We start from the raw sequence: 12,003 nt of genomic DNA on the forward strand, positions 1-12,003 counted from the left end.
TGAGGTGTGAGGAATGATGATTTTATTTATACTTCTGACTAGCAAGTCAATTCCCTTTTCTGTTTTCATATATAAAATTATGGAGTTAGGTTAGATGTGCTCTAAAACCTCTTCCAAATCTAATATTCTTTGATCCTATGAAGTGATCAGGGAAGCAAAACAGGGTAGCTTAAAAGTCATCACCTTTGATGCTTCAGAGGACTGTACAAAAAATTATTTTCAAAGAAAATAAGATTTGGCTCCTGAATGAACTTAGGCTAAGAGAAACTGAAGATATGTACTTCTAGGATATCTCTAGAACTAAAAGGCATTCCCCCCTCTTCTTGACCCTCTCCACCTCGCTGTAATCCCTTTCACCTACTCTCAGTATAAAGATCTCCCTCTGTTCTCTGTACCAACCTCTTTCCCATCTGCCCTGAAGCCCAACTTGTAATAAAGGAAAAGTCAGGATCTAGCCTGTGCCCTGACTTTTCCTTTATTACAAGTTGTGCTTCATCTCCCAGCTTTGAGAAGCAGGTGCTCATCCCCTTCCTGGTCTTTATGCCCCAGTAATTACTGGTGGCAGAAGTGCAACATGGTGCAGCAACCATCTTACATTTATATGGTGCTTTGATATTTGGAGGTTTCTCCTTGTTCATTAGAGATGTTTTAAAGAAAGCAGGGTAAGGAGCTAGAGTTCAGGTTGACTCTGTTAGTAACGGTGTGACTCTAGACAAATAACCCTAGCCTCTCTGAGACTCAGTTGCTTCATCTATTAAACAATAATACCACTTGTTTGAAAGCATCAAAGTAGACCAGATAGGTTTTATATCTAACTGAACCTCTTCAATTTCCAAATATGGAAACTAAGGGCCAAAGGGGAAAAGGGACTTACAGAAGGTCACATGGATAGGTAGTAGAGAAAACAAAATTTGAACCCACAAATGGACTCTAAATGATGTGCAGAAGTAGTTGTGACTCCTGTACTTTGAGACTGGAAACAACCTACTGGGATGCCCTCCCTTTTCTTTAATGGACTTTAATCCCAAATACCTGCCCAGGGTTAAGGTCTGGGGACCAGTTAGGTCACTTAGCACATTTCCTAGCACATAGTAGGCACTCTATAAATGCTGACTCTTTCCCTTCCTTTTCTTTCCCTTCTGCCTATCTTGGTGCTTATCCAATTCCTCACTCTTGAAGTCCCTCCTTGCTCCAATCTCTGTGATGCTATTAAATATTGACACCCATTTTGTGGTCTTCCTTTCTAGATTCAAGCTGCTTTCTTCCTCTTCACACAGTTCTACTTGTTTCTGGCCCAGATATGATTAAGATCAGTCTATGACTGTGTTCTCAGAGTTGGTGCTTCAAATTTCAGATTTTGATAGACAAGATAATAGTCTCAAAATGGTGTACTGGAAAGTGAGGATGAGGTGAAACTTCAGTTCTTGGAAAGCCATCCACTCTGAAGAGTAGTAGTTCTAATGTATTAAATACCAGGAAAGTCAGTGAGGGGCTTCTGAGAACTGAAATAAGAAACTCCCTAGAAGTTAGAGGCTGTAACTTTCTATAGCTTTAATGTTCCCATCAGTACCCCATATAGATACTGAGCTGGTCCAAATGTGGTAGAGATGGGTTTGAGCTCAATTGTATGATTTTGGCCTTAGTTTCCTCATGTGTAAAATAAGCCTAATATTGCTACTATCTACTTCATTACACAGATAGTGGCAGTGATGTGATGGGAAGGGCTCAGGTGGGATTGAAAGGCTATAATGTGGCTAGAAAGGTGGGGCTGGAAGGGATATTGGAAATGCAAGAATAGGGAAGTCTTTATTTAAACAGAACCCTTTCCCATCCCCTTCCAAATCCCCAATACAGTGAAGGATTTAATCAAGAACTAGGGCTTCATTGTAAATCTCTGAAAGATGTCTTTTGTTCTTCCTTATTATACCTTTAGTATGAATCCAGGCCGAGATTGAGCATTTTCTTTTCTTCTTATTGGTTGATGGTCTTTCTCTTTAGCTCTTGAGGATAGAATGGGATCCCAATAGGGTAGCGGTTGTGGGTTGTTTCCTGAAGGACTCCAATTAGTGGCTGAGATGCCCCTGATAAGAAGGCAGCAGCTATTTCTAGAAAAACTCTTCTAAAGTTCAAGCCTTGTGTTCAGGTCCTCCTGGCTTCAGGGCTGGTGCTCTATCCACTGAGCCATCTAGCTGTCCCTAATATTGAATTAGGCTTCTAATGGTAGACAGGTAGTTTGGTAGCCAGGAGATAAGATGGAGAGACTCCTCCAGTTCCTTTGGCTAGTGATTGAAAATAAAATGGGACAGAGAAACTTGGCTCCCAGCTCCACTGCTTCAGGCAGCTAGAAAGCAGGTAGAGACTAGTGGATAAAATGCAAACAGCCAATAAAGTTTCAGCATTCTTTCTTTAGGACCCTGGATATCTCATTCCTACTCCCATCAAAAAACCACAACAGTACCCCCACACAAACTTTCCTGGCTGAGCATCTTGGAAAAGCAGCCTGTGGAAAAGGTCATTCGAATCAATCATTCCGGGAAAGAGGCAGATTATGAACAATGGGGAAAAACAATCTGCCTTTTATCCCTTCTTTCCCAAATGCACATGGCACCTTGGTTGGTATTCTGAGATCCCATCTTTCTATGAAAGATACATGGGATCTTCAGCCATTCTGACACTCACGCCAGCTCACTGATTAGTTTACCCATGAGAAGTTATTGAGAGAATGGTTTTTGGAAGATGGGGTAGATGAATACTTTTCAGAATGTTTATGTTAATTATATTTTTTCCCTCTCTTCACCCCCAAATAACAGGATGGAGGAAAAGAGAGACTAGAAGACCTAGAGCTTCATCTGTTATGGTGGGATTTCTAGGATCCTTTTCTTTAGGTGCTAATTGCTCTATCTTCTTAGCTCTCTCTCTCTCTCTCTCTCTCTTTATGTATATATATATACATATACATATACATACATACATATATATATGTATATATATATATATATATATATGGTTAAGGCCTCAGGGAGGGGAAAGTGGGCAGGAAACAGCAACCAAAGAAACCCTTGCTTAGCTATGGGAGACCCCGCACTTCATGACCTTGTTTTAATGCTCCTGGTTCAACCACTGAGCAGGCTAGCCCCATAAATCTTACATTCTCCTATTTGTACCAATCCTAGATTGAACAAGTGGCCTTGGGACAGTGTTGGGATTGGATTAATGGGTTTTAAGAACTTTATAGCTGTTTTTTTTTTCTGAGGCAATTGGGATTAAGTGACTTGCCCAGGGTAACAGAGATAGAAGTGTTAAGTGTCTGAGACCAAATTTGAACTCAGGTCCTCCTGACTTCAGGGCTGGTGCTCTATATACTGTGTCACCTAGCTATCCCCCATAGCTTTTTTCAGGGCATCTAGGGTCTTCTTCCTCAGAAGGTTGGATTATTGATTCTCCTGACTGAGACCACTTGGTTGGGAGGGCTGTCATGTGGTGGAAAATCTCTGCTTTGTTCCTCCATTTTTCCCCCTCCCAGGAAAAAGTGATTAGGCCTGTTTCAATATTCTCCCCAGTCCTGGATCGCTTTTGGTCTTGGGATAAATATCCTTTCCTTCCATGGAAAGTTCTCATATAAAAAAAAATTAGCAAAAGAAAGGATGATGTCCCAAGGAAGCAAGGGGCAGTCTGTGCTTCAAAGCAAGGATGCAGAGACAGCCCCACAAGTTCAGAGGGGGAACCTTAAACATGCTCTGTTTATCAGTGTCTGCTTGTCCCCAATCCTTCTTAGATGATCCCCAGGCTATCTTATTGCCAGTAACAGAAAGCATGAAGGAAGGAAGAAGGGGGGGGGGCTCCTCCAGAGGATGATGGAGAGCAGTCTTAAACTCAACGCATATGTCTAGGGCTAAGATGGGAAGAAAGGAATAGTAGGGGGCCTAGGACCCCTGTTCAGTAGCCTATTTGTCCTCCCCAGGTTGCCCAAATGGGCTGGAAAGCTTGTTTATGAGAAATTTTCCCATGTGGTGCTGGAAACTTTAGATATCTGGAGAGATTCAATTTCAAGTTTTTTGTTTTTGTTTTTGTTTTTTTTTGTTTCAGGCTCAAGAATACCAGGGCCTCCCTTAACCCACTTGGGGAGAGAAGCAATATTCACAACCACCTCCTGCCCTGACACGGTCTTTTCACTGGGGTTCACAGCAGCCCCCTTCCCCTGCTTTATTGGCAATGCTCTTATAACAGTGGGTTATCAACAAATGTTCCTGTTCACATTTGGTCCTAAGAAGTCAATCAGATAAATAAAAAGCAAGTTGGGCTCATTACAAACAATACAGAAACTGAACAGAAAGAAAATTGCAGCAATTTTCTCATCCTACACCCTTCCCCTTGCCAAACTCCCATCCCATTAGCCACTCCTACCCCTCCCAGAGTCAAACTGCCAACTGTTTTAGGATTGCGAGCCTCCTCCAGGCTGGGAAGTGCTTCCCAAGCAGTGGTAGTTTGCATTTGCAATGTTATTTGCTTATCGGAGAAGAAAGGGTGACAATGTTGAATGGTGGAAATTTCCTGTTTCTCTCTTGCTCTGTTTCTCAGCTTTGTTTTCTTTCTCCCCATCTCTTCTTGGCCTGGGCCTTCCTTCTCCCTGTCTCATCCTTCAGGAGCTAAAAGCACCTTGTGCATCTCCCGGGATTCAGGGGGGTTTACTGGCAGGGGAGCAGAGGGGTTTAGAGTATCATATTTGGGAAACTGAAATGAAAAATCAATCCTTCTCCATTCCTTTCTCCCTATCTCATCTCAGACTTCTTTGTCCTGGTTTTGAAGTGGTGATTTCTGAACAGGGAATTAACTAGCTATACACTGCAATACAAAGGATTTTCTTTTCCCTCTCTTTCTCTTATCCTCTTTTCTTTCTTTCTTTCATCCTCCTTCCCTTCCTTTCTTTCTTCCTTCCTTCCTTCCTTCCCTTCTTCCTTCTTTCTTTCCTTCTCTTCTTCCCTTCCTTTTCCCTTTCCTTTTCCAAGTTAGAAGAGAGTGAATTGGAGAAATAGGAGAAAGTGTCATGTTTCTCCCCAAAGATACAAAACTGTTTCCAAAGTCAGCTCCAGAGTGACCTAGTCCTGCGGGCATCTGGGTGATAAAGGTTCCCCCACAGTACTACAGGGTAGTTCCTTCCTCTCCATGTCCCCCAGATGCAAGGTATTTCCTTGCCCTTCAGAGAAAGCTCCTGGGGGTGGAAGGAGACTAGCCCTAGCTAGGCTAGGAGGAGTAAGAGCAGGCAAGTGAAACTGTACAGAGGAGAAAAGAAAGGCTGGGCTCCCTTGGGGGGTTGGGGGAGGGCCCAGGGCCCAAGCTGAGTCGAAAGGGGCTCTCATATGAATGGGGTAACAGGCTGGGGTGGGGGTGGAGAAGGTTAATAGCCAGAGCACTTCCTGCTCTTGGGAAGTGTCCTCATGAAGGCAGCAGGGAGGTCCCGCAGAGGACCGGTGGCAGTGTTTTGAGGGGCAGGAGAATGTGAGGGGGTTCAGGCCGTCCATGTCCAGCTGCCAAGCCATAAGGGTGTGGGTCTGTGTCACCTTTACAGTGGGATGTCTGGTCCAGCCCTCTTCCCTTTTGATAAAAAATAGTCTTAGTTATTCCCCTACCCCCAAGAATAAGATGAACTTCAGGAATCATAGAGCATTACTGGTGAAACCATCTCCCCTTCTGCAAGTTCTGTGGGCTTCCTCCCTGGATTCCAGTGCTTGACAAAGGGGGGTGATACCACTCGGACAGAAGGGGCGCTCCGTCCCCATGGAGCCCAGGACGGAAGGAGAGGTTTTTCACCCACCCTCCCGCTTGGTTTAGTAGGGCAAAGGCCGCAGTGAATGGCCAGCCCAGCAGCTAGCAACAGGGCGGTGAGCCCCAAGGCGGCGAGAACTCCCACATGGCTCCCCAGAGCCCCGCGGTGGGGGCTGGCTTCCTTAGTCCTAGCCCAGGTGCAGGCCACCTGGGTGCGGGCATCAGCGAAAGCCAGCTGCAGGCAGGCCCAGTACTCGGTGGCCTGAAGGAGGCGGGTGATGTTGTAGCTGTGGGTGCCCCCAGGCAGGCGGGCCAGGGCGGTGGTCCCCGGCCCTCGGAGGGAGGAGGAGCTGGACCAGGTAAGGTTGGTGGAGATGGTGTTGGGCAGCGGCTCCCAGCGCAGCAGGATGTGGTAGGGGTGAACTTCCTGCACCCTCAGTTCCAGCTCCGGCTCCTGGGGACCGTCTCTGGAGAGAGAGCTGCCCACGGCCAGGCTGACCGACTTGGTGTCGGCCCCGACCAGGTTCTGGGCCACGCAGGTGTAGAGCCCGGCTTCGCCTTCAGTCACCTCTCGGATCTCCAGGGTGCCCTCCGGGTGCACCCGGTACCTGCCCCCTGCCCAGGCATTGGTCAGTCGCAGCCCAGCCGGAGTCACCCAGTATATTTCTGGCTCTGGCTCAGCCAGAGCCCGGCAGTGGAGGGCCAGGTTCCCCCCGCTGGCCACCTGAAGGCTTGGGGGGAAGCTCCGGGGAGAGATGAGCGGCAGGCAATGACTGGTCATCTCGCGGAAGGGCACGTCGCGGACGGGGCAGTGCTGGAGGTCGGGCGGCTCGGCGCACAAGGTGGACTGCGGTTCGATGAAGCGGACGTGGGTGCCCGTGGTGTTGGCCCAGCGGATGACGCAGTCGCAGCGAATAGGGTTGCCATGGAGACCGATTTCCTGGAGGTTGGGCAGGGATTCCACGGTCTGCTGGTGCAAGGCACTAAGGGCATTGTTGTTGAGCATGAGGGTTTCCATCTGGGGCAGGTGGCGGAAAGCGCGGGGGTGCACAAAGGAAAGCCGGGGGTTGTTGGTGATGTCCAACTTGGTGAGCTCGGGGAGGTTGACGAGGGCAAATTTGTCAATGGAGACCAGCTCCTCCATGTTGTTCAGCCCCAGCTCTTTGAGGTGCAACATGTTGGTGAAGTCACCGGCGCCCACTCTCTGCAGCGGGTTCTTGTTCAGGTCTAGGAATTTGAGTCCAGGTACATGCTCCAGTGCCCTTTTAGGCACACGGGCCAGTTTATTGTCGTAAAAAGAGAGGCTCTCCAGGCTCCGCAAGCCCTCCAGGGCGTAGTCCGAGATCTCCCGCAGGTTCATGCCCGCCAGCACCAGGCTGCGCAGGTTGCCCAGAGGGCGAAAATTCATGTCCAAGATGGCATCCACCTTGTTGCCCCCTATCATGAGGACCTCCAGGCTTGGAAGGACCTGGAACCACCGGCTGTCTACAGCCTGCAGCAGGTTGGAGTTGAGGTGAAGCCGCAGGAGGTTGCCCAGCCCCGTGAAAGCCCCGGGAGAGATTCGGCGAAGCTGGTTGTGGTTGAGATAGAGCTCTTGAAGGTTTGCCAGCCCCACGAAGCTGTTGTCCTCCAGCTGGGTCAGCTGGTTCTCTTCCAGGTGAAGGCTCAGTAGCTGGGGCAGGGCCCGAAGGCCAAAGTCACCGGCATCGGAAAAGCTGTTTTGGGACAGGTCTAGCTCGGTCAGGTTCGTCAGGTAGTCGAGCTCGTTTTGCTCCACCCGAGCAATATTGTTACTCTGCAGGAGAAGGGTCTGGGTGCCTCCAGGCAGTTCCGGGGGCACTGAGGATAAGAACAGGTCATTGCAATCCACGGTGGCAGCCTCCCGGTACACCGATCGGGGTGTGTACCAAGGCCGGATCTGGCAGGTGCACTGTGGCGGGCATGGGACCCTCCAGGGTACCACAGGCACAGCGGCGACGGCCCCTGCCACCCACGCCAGTAACAGGTAAACCAGAAGGAGCCACATGTTGGGACCTGGGGAAAGAAGCTTGTTTGCCTCTCTGCCGATGAGCTTCCTCTTCTGCTTTTGGCAGCTCGCTAATGGCCTGATCAGTGGCCCATTGGTGGGCCAGGGGACCTTTCCTCTAGGGGGGAATCATGCTATTCAAGGAGAGGCAGCCTGGTGGGGGGGAGGGGGAGGGTAGATGACACGCTGTCACTGAGGGAAGTTATTGTTCCTTGTCCTCTTCAGACCGAGCTCCAGTTCATTCATCACTGCCCCCTGTCAAGGGGCCACCTGTGGCCATCCCTGAAAGAGAAGAACAGAATCATTAGAAGGGGGCGTGGAGGCAGGAGTGATATCTTCAGTCATTATCCTTCTTGGACTTAACAGGCTTTGGAGCTAGGAATACCAGGCTCTAACGCAGGCTCACTCAGCCCAATCCTGGCTCTCCCCTCAGGGTGGTGAGTCTAAGGCTGGAAAAGGCTGAAAGTGGGAGGCTGAGTTCTTTGATCTCTGAGAGAAGAGATGGTACTATAAACACTAGCATGATAATCATCCCCAAGTTCCTGGAGAGCAGAAAAATGAAGACAAGTGGTTTCCCTGCTAGATTTCTCTCTCAGCTCTTGTCATGAGATGAATTGCAAGGAGACTCTGAGGTCACAACACTCTCACTTGGAGTGAGTTCTTGGGGAGGGGGCTGAATCTCAGAACTGGTTTGGGATCACAGTGTGTAGACCTGGAATGGACCTTAGAGATAATCCAGTTACAGGACCTGAGATCTAGAGTGAGAATAGTCCATCTAAATCCATGGAGGCAGAACTCCTTCATTTTTATAGATGAAGAAACTCAAATCAAGGTTACATAAGCAAAGGCAGAATCCAACCCAGGGCTTCTGACTGTTCTCACTGCTTTTCCTCAATTTTTTTTCCCTGAGGCAATTGGGGTTAAGTGACTTGCCCAGGGTCACACAGCTAGGAAGTATTAAGTGTCTGACTCAGGTCCTCCTGACTCCAGGGCTGGTGCTCTATCTACTGTGCCACCTAGCTGCCCCTCCTGGATTCTTTAGAAGGCAGCCTTCTTGAGTGACCTCCAAGTCCAGTCCATCTGCAGGTGCATAGGGAAGACTCCTGCCCAGGTGAGAGAGGGGAGGCCCGTTGTGCTCCTATTCTCTCTAGATTACCATTTACAGGCTGGTGGAACATGACAGCTGGAGACTTCCTAAAGCACAAATCTAACCATGTCACTCCCCCATGTAAGAAATACCTGTGTTTCTCTATTGCCCCTAGCCAAAATGTAAGTTCTTCAGCTGAGCACTGAAAGGCCCTATGAAATCTGCTTACAGATTTTATGTTTTAGATATAAAACCTGGAGAGCAACAACAGATACCTGGTCATGGACCAGAAACTGGTCATCGATTCTTATTCATTGTGCACCCATAAGTCTATATTTTAATTCTATTCCTCCATCATTCTCCATATGTGTGGAACTGAACTTTTTGTGCTAACTCCTCATTAGAATTTGCCATTTGTATGGTAGGGGTCTTAGCATGGGATAAGATCAGAGTGGGCTCTTTTTTTTGCTTTTTGGTTTGCTTTTTATTTATTTTGGTTTTTTATTGAAGCTCTTTATTTTCAAAACATATGCAAGGATAATTTTTTACGACTGACCCTTGAAAAACCCTGTGTTCCAATTTCCTCTCCTCTTTCCCCCACCCTCTCCTCTAGATGGCAAGCAATCCAATATATGTTGTATGTGGTAAATATATATGTAAATCCAATATAGGCATACATATTTATATAATTACCTTGCTGCACAATGAGATCAAAAAGGAAAGAAAATGAATAAGAAAACAAAATGCAAGTGAACAACAACAAAAAGAGAGAATACTATGTTGTGATCCACACTCAGTTCCCACAGTTCTCTCTCTGGATGCAGATGTCTCCCTTCCTCACAAGATCATTGGAACTGACCTGATGATCTCATTTTTGAGAAGAATCATGTCCATCAGAATTGATCATTGTATAATTTTGCTGTTGCCATATACAATGTTGATCTGATTTTTCTTGTGCAGCATGATAAATGTGGAAATATGTATAGAAAAATTGCACATATTTAACTTATAATGGATTGCCTGCTCTCTAGGGGAGGAAGTGGGGGAAGGGAGGAAGAAAAATTTAGAACATAAAGTTTTACAAGGATCAATGTTTTCTCTTTGTATGTATTTTGAAAATAAAAAACCATTATTAATTTTTTAAAAAAAGAAATAAAAGAATAAATATCCCCCCCCCCAAAAAAAAATCAGAGTGAGTTTAGCTTAGAGAAGGTAGGACTTGTAGTTTGAGATTCTGGGATTCATAACTCTTTAATCATTTTATACAAGTTAGCAAACTTTTCTCTTCCCTTGTAAATATTATTGCAAACTCACAGTTGCTGTGATTTGAGATGGGAGGAGTGATGGATATGTGGAGACACCAGGCATCCATGATGGCAGTCATGATTTAGAAGATAGTGGTAGAGTGTGGTTATTTATCAGGACTTTAGGCTTTTCATGAGCAGGATCTATCAAACTGGTAGGATTTGGACACAGGCCCAAGGCTGGCTCAGTAGGATCCAAGTTTTCTCTGAACTGTGGATTCAGCAGAATCCCATATTTCTTTCCCCCAAATTCTCGGGTTGCAGAAACAAGCACCCTTTGTGGGGTTGGGGCCCACCCTTCTGAAAGAAACCCTGGGTAATCTTGAGAAACTCTGAATCCATCTGTGTGTCCTAAGGATGTTAAGGCAAGACATAATACTCCCACCCTCCTGGAGTAAGTTGGACATGTTCCCAGAAAGAGAAGTACCTCAAGGACTTAAATTAGTGTTATTCTACTCTGGCTTAGAAAAATTGAAACAGGAGAGTTTTCCCCATGGTTCCCTCAATAGGAGCTACTTAAATTTTTTCCGCTCATGACCTCTTTTTGTTGAAGACACATTTTATGTGATTCTGCATGTATAACATAGATATACAAAACATTTTTCTGATAGTAAATCATAATTTCATGACTCCCACATTCAGTTATGATACCCCATATGGCATTGTGACCCACAGTTTAAGAAGCTGGGATGTAGATAACACCTTATTGTCTTCCTGGAGAGACTGGCTCAGAGCCCTGGATAACAGGGAGTGAGCAGGGTCTGAGCTCCCCCTCATGATGTCTGGTCTGACAGTCCTGCAACATGAGTAAATTGGGGCTGACCCAGGCAATAATCTTCAGGAGGTACCAAAGTTCTGGTTGAAATCCTCTGGGGTCAGTATTATGGGACTGAAAGCAGCATTAGGTTTTGAATTGGGAGGGATGAGTTTGAAATCCAACTCTGCTATGTAGTACCTGGATAGGTCACTTAATCCCCTTTGTCCTTTACTTCCTAATCTATAAAATATAAGTATTTAAAGGCTTACTGTTTAAGTGCGTGCTTACTATGTGCTAGGGATTGCCCTAGATGCTGAGGATGCTAAGAAAAAGGAAAAATAATGTGCATCCTCAAGGAACTTCTATGCTAATATTAAGTATATTTTAAAAAGAATATATATGTATATAGGATACAAATATAAAGCTAGAAAAGCTCTTAGAAACTCTCTAATTCAACTTACAAAGGAGTAAAGTGAGATTCAGTGAGGTCACAAAAGTCACAACTGGCAGATTTGGGGGTCAAATGCAAGGCTTTGGAGGGCATTTTTCCATGATATCATCTCTTTCCATTACAGCCTAGATTCTTTTAGGTGGGGGCTGGTGACAGACTCCAGAAGCAGGTAATTTGGCTCTTAGCACTGATAGAGAAGTTCTAATTCAAGCTCTAGCTATTTATTAGATCTGTGACTTTGGGCAAATACAAGAACTTCTTCCTGCCTCAGTTCCCCACCTCTAAAATAACAGTCCTTTTTCAGCCCTGTCCCATATAGGATCTCATTTGTTGCTCACACAACCCAAAGCACATTTGTGAAGAGGTTGGAAGATTAGAAGAGGTTCATTTACTATGTGACTCTGGATAAGTCACTTAACCCAGTCTGTTTCCTCATCTGTAAAAAGGGCTAGAGGAAAAAAAATGACAAATCATTTCAGTATCTGCCAAGAAAATCCCAAGTGGGGTCATTAAGAGATGTCCAAATGACTCAACAACAGATGAAGAAACTAAGAGATATAAGAAATAGAGATGTTGATCCAAGATCACACAGAGGCTGAGTTTCTGGAGACAAAT

General features: G+C 46.1%; 1 protein-coding gene across 1 annotated transcript in view; it reads right to left on the reverse strand.

Annotated features, from left to right (window-relative positions):
• Window positions 1–4,124: 4,124 nt before the first annotated feature.
• LRRN2 (leucine rich repeat neuronal 2) overlaps window positions 4,125–12,003 on the reverse strand; it is a 102,705-nt gene continuing 94,826 nt past the window's right edge. Inside the window, exon 2 of the mRNA XM_031937206.1 lies at window positions 4,125–8,071. Within this exon, the coding sequence (XP_031793066.1) occupies window positions 5,648–7,789 (2,142 nt within the window). The 5' untranslated portion in view covers window positions 7,790–8,071 and the 3' untranslated portion in view covers window positions 4,125–5,647. The remainder of the gene's footprint in view (window positions 8,072–12,003) is intronic.

Source organism: Sarcophilus harrisii, chromosome 4, assembly GCF_902635505.1.
Source record: "Sarcophilus harrisii chromosome 4, mSarHar1.11, whole genome shotgun sequence".
Taxonomy (NCBI): domain Eukaryota; kingdom Metazoa; phylum Chordata; class Mammalia; order Dasyuromorphia; family Dasyuridae; genus Sarcophilus; species Sarcophilus harrisii.